Source organism: Microtus pennsylvanicus, chromosome 5 (genome assembly GCF_037038515.1).
Source record: "Microtus pennsylvanicus isolate mMicPen1 chromosome 5, mMicPen1.hap1, whole genome shotgun sequence".
Lineage (NCBI taxonomy): Eukaryota > Metazoa > Chordata > Mammalia > Rodentia > Cricetidae > Microtus > Microtus pennsylvanicus.
In genome coordinates, this window is record NC_134583.1 from 120377017 (window position 1) to 120381362 (window position 4346).

Genomic DNA, 4346 nt, shown 5'->3' on the forward strand with positions numbered 1-4346 from the left:
CGCCTAAACCAAACCACTTGACGTGTTGAGGGGAGTGTGTGGAGGTGTAAGTGTGTGGAAGTGACTGTGTGTGGAAGAAACCAATCGAGTCCCCCAAGGTGTCCATCTTGTGGAATGACAATTAGGCCCGGCTGAGCGAACCAGAATCAGCTTCCCAATACATCCCCGCACACGGCAGACACGGCCAAGAGGCTCGGGGGCAGCCAGGTTACACTCAGTCTTCTGGCCCAGTAGGCTCCCCGCTGCCAAGGACACAGCATCCCCCAGCCGCAAGCAGTGGTAGGAGCCGCGCGACGTCACCCATTGTTTACAAATCAACCCGAGCCGGCAGCGTTCCGGCTCCCGCGGCTGGAAGGCGCGCGGCACGACTGCCCGGTGGCCCCGGCTTCCGCGTCCCAGGCCCGGCCCCGGCCTCCGCCTCGCTCCCGCCCCAGCCGCGGCCCGCCGAGCCCGCGGGCAACCGAGCCGCCAGCGACGCCCGCACAGCCGCGGGGGCCCGGGCGGGGGGCCATGCCGTGCAGGAGGGAGGAGGAGGAGGAAGCCGGCGACGAGGCGGAGGGGGAGGACGACGACGACAGCTTCCTTCTGCTGCAGCAGTCGGTGACTCTGGGCGGCTCGGCCGACGTGGACCAGCTCATCGCCCAGATCGGCGAAACGCTGCAGCTGGACGCGGCGCACGACGACCCGGTCTCGCCGTGTGCTGCCCCGGGTCCCCCGCCCCCTCCTCCGCCCCCGCGAGTCGTGGCGGCGCTGCCGGCGGACAAGGCCCGGGCCCCGGCTAGGCGGCTGCTGCGAGCGGCCGCGCCTGCGGAGGCCGGGGACCCGGCGCCCCCGGGGGCGGTGCGCTGCGTGCTAGGAGAGCGCGGGCGCGTGCGGGGTCGGGCGGCTCCCTACTGCGTGGCGGAGCTCGCCGGGGGCGCCAGCGCCCTGTGCCCTCTGCCCCCGCAGCCTGGCCTTGAGGGACCCTCGGGGACCGGCAAGCCAAGCCTCCCGCAGCCTCTTTCGGGCCCGTGCCGGCGGGGTTGGCTCCGGAGCGCAGCCGCGTCCCGCCGCCTGCAACAACGACGCGGCTCTCAGCCCGAGATCCGCACCGGGGACGACGATCCGCACCGGCTCCTGCAGCAGCTCGTGCTCTCGGGAAACCTCATCAAGGAGGCGGTGCGGAGGCTCCATTCGCGACGGCTACAGCTACACGCAAAGCTTCCCGCACACCAGTTCATCGGGCCTCTGTCGGCCCCGGTGCACGAGCCGCCTTCACCCCGGAGCCCTCGAGCGGCCTACAGCGACCCCGGCGCTTGCGCGAGGAGGGCGCGGCTCAGAACTGGAGACGACCTACTTGTCCCTGGCAGCTAACAACCAGGGTGGCCACAGCACCAGCCTGGAACCGGGGACGAAGGGAATCACCCAGGACTGCACCGGACTGGTGGAAAACTCGAACATTTGAAAACGGGATAATAAGCTAAGAAATACAGCCGAAAAATCGCAAATATTTTCATGGTCGAGAGCCCCAAACTGCTTGAATTGAAATACAGGAGTTAGGCTTGTTTAAAGCAGATTTTATTGAGTGCACCGCGGGCTGTCAGCAGGACTCCTCTTTTGGCGTAATCCAACCTGGACGCTGCAATTCCACGCAGACTCTGCGGGGCACCGGCAACCACGTGGCCCATGGTGCATGCTCTCAGGATCAGCCAGACGAAGGACGAGTATCACAGTTACTTGCTGTACTTTTCAGGGCTGTTTCCTGATCCACTTTGTTGGGGGGGGGGGGGGACCAGAGTGGACATACTATTGGGGAGTACCCCAAAATACTACACTTGAACATTTTATGGCAGTTAAAAGACCGTCTCATATATTCCGCGGTGCTGGTTTTATTGTAAAACATGCGGTACCATGAAAGGACCCGCTTGAGGCTAAATAGAAGTTATGTTTTTTTTTTTCCTGTCTTTACCCCTTTTTGCAACTGGTTGCTGTTACCGGAGTGTTGAGAAAATGTACCACGAGTGGGGGTGGGAGGCGGCATTGAGCGGTGTTGGGCGATGGAAGGCTATGGGGAAGCATGGATTGATCTCTCTCCCGCCTTCCTAAACTGTTTTCAAAGGCGACCCGTTCCTCCTTGGGTTCAAGGTCGCTGTTTCCTGGGTGCCCACCGTGTTGTGGGGCACTAACGGAGACTAGTCAAGCTGCCTTGCTGGGAGAAGAGCATGCGGTTTTGCAAATGCTGGAGTCCCGTAAGGACACGCGCCACCTCCCGGGGGTGTTGGGTGTCTGTCGTTCCTGCCTGGGACTACCGACCCTGACCCTTCTCTCGGCCTGCACAGAAACTGCCTTGAGACAGTGGTCCGAGGACCACCCTTCCCCCTTGGCTCTGCTTCCCTACTCAAGCAGAGTGGCGCTGAGGATCCTAGGGGCCAGGGAGAGGGACCAGAGAGGCTCCGCACAACAGGCACTCCTGATAACTCAGTCTCACACAGCCGCTTATAATGGGCTCTCGGGGCCATTTTGTAATAACAGCTGCAATTCCCTGGATAGAGGGAGTTGATTTCCTCCTTCTGACCCTCCCCCAGCTGTGCCAGCTCGCCTTTGTAAGTGAAGGAAACCGAGTAGAAAATGTGACCCTCCAAATGGGAAAGCTGCAGGCTTTTTGCTATTGTGACTGTGAAGTGCTTGGAAATGCTGTTCACTCTGAGCGACCGTTTTAGTTTTATGGAGTCAATGGCTTGTTCAGCATCCAGATGTGGCTATTGACAAATCTACACTTCGCACCGAAGTGACTGGAATTGTGGCTGTCCTGATTATAGGATTTTAACTTAACTGAAATAACTGTTTTTGAATAAATGTGTTGGGTTGTTTTTTTTTTTTTTTGGTTCTCTTTTATTTTGTACTTTCCTCCAGTGGGAAAATGTACAGAACACGTTCCTGTGATCTCCATAAACATGAAAACACTTGAAATCCCTGTCAGCCTGGCTCGCGGATGGTAATTAGAGGCCTTTGTGTCTGAGCAGCTCACTGGTTAGACGAGGTCTGTGCAGCTGGGTGTGTATCGGTGCTGGCTTGAAGTTAAATGCAAGTGAGGTCAGGTTTTGGATCCATCCCATTCACCAAACCTCAGAGCCTTTGGGTGTCAGAGATGGTGAAGACTTAGGAAGAGGCCTGCCAGTGAAGGGCATCAGATCCCCAGGGCTGCTCTCAGAGGCCTCCTGCCCCTCCCCCTCCCCTTCTGGTGTCATTAAGTGGGCTGTTGATGAGAAGCGATTCACCATACAAAGCTGATAGTGGGAACGCTGGTTGAGATCTTATTAAATAACGCCTCCCGCTTTGCTCTTGGTACATTTACTACCCTTCTGTCCCGGCAGTGACTCAACCAGCAGTTTCCATTCCTTTCTGAAATACTTCAGTCTGTTCCCCTCAAGGAAAGAGCTGAGCTGGGTTCACAGGAGGAGTGCCTCGTGTTTAAGTCCACGTAGGAAGTGAGAAAGGGACCTTGGGAAAGTGTTGGAAGTCTGTTTTTTTCCATTTCCTCCTCTGTGCAGCAGGGACAGTGATGTGTATTGATGGCTGCCCAGCATGTAATAGAGGTAGGTGGGCCTTACGTAACCCTTCCTTTCCAGAACTGGCTCTAAGTAGCCAGGTGACTAGGGTCCTCAATTTTTCATTCAACAAAAGCTTTCTCGTTGGGAAGGTTTTCTGCCTTGTGCCCTAGTTGCCAACCCTTTTGACTCAATGCACCATTCATTACATCTTACACACATAAGACCGTTACCGTCTCCGAGGGGCACCTTCAGAGCTCACGGACAAGGAAGGGGCCTCTGCGATGCAGTGCTGAGCTTGTGCGGACAGTGGTCCAGGGCTCCGCTGTGGGCACAGCCCTGAGCTTCTCAGCCAGAGTTCTTAGTTATGGATGCACTTCACAGAGATCTAGGTCTGAGAGGAGTCCAGAGCTCTCTCCCCAACACCAAAATGACCATAATTGAATGCTAATGTACTGAAGAGCTGAATTTTTTTTAATTGGTTTTTCAAGAGAGGGTTTCTCTTTGTAGACCAGGCTGACCTCAAACTCACAGAGACCCACCTGTCTCTGCCTCTGGAGTGCTGGGATTAAAGGTATGTGCCACCACCGCCCAGCTAGAGCTGGATTCTTGTAGTAAATTTTTCCAAGCATGGTGGTTCATGTTTATATTCCAGCACTTGGAAAGCTGAGACGGAAGGATGGCTAGAAGTTCCATGCCAGCCTGGGCTACAGAATGAGACCGTGCCTGTAAGCAGCCAGAGTTCACCCTGCCCTGGAAAGATGAAACAGAAACTAGACTTGGTACATGCTCATAATCCCAACACTTGGGAGTCATAGA

At 56.6% G+C, this 4346-nt stretch overlaps 1 protein-coding gene across 1 annotated transcript; it reads left to right on the forward strand.

Moving 5' to 3' along the window:
- The first annotated feature begins 315 nt into the window (after positions 1-315).
- Frat1 (FRAT regulator of Wnt signaling pathway 1) lies at positions 316-2849 on the forward strand. The gene has a single exon (XM_075974094.1). The coding sequence runs from the start codon at positions 511-513 to the stop codon at positions 1351-1353; it is 843 nt and encodes a 280-aa protein (XP_075830209.1). The 5' UTR covers positions 316-510; the 3' UTR covers positions 1354-2849.
- The last annotated feature ends 1497 nt before the right edge of the window (positions 2850-4346 follow it).

Bases quoted from the DNA above. Each gene is read 5' to 3' on its own strand.
- Frat1 (XM_075974094.1), top strand. From the start codon at position 511: ATGCCGTGCAGGAGGGAGGAGGAGGAGGAAGCCGGCGACGAGGCGGAG.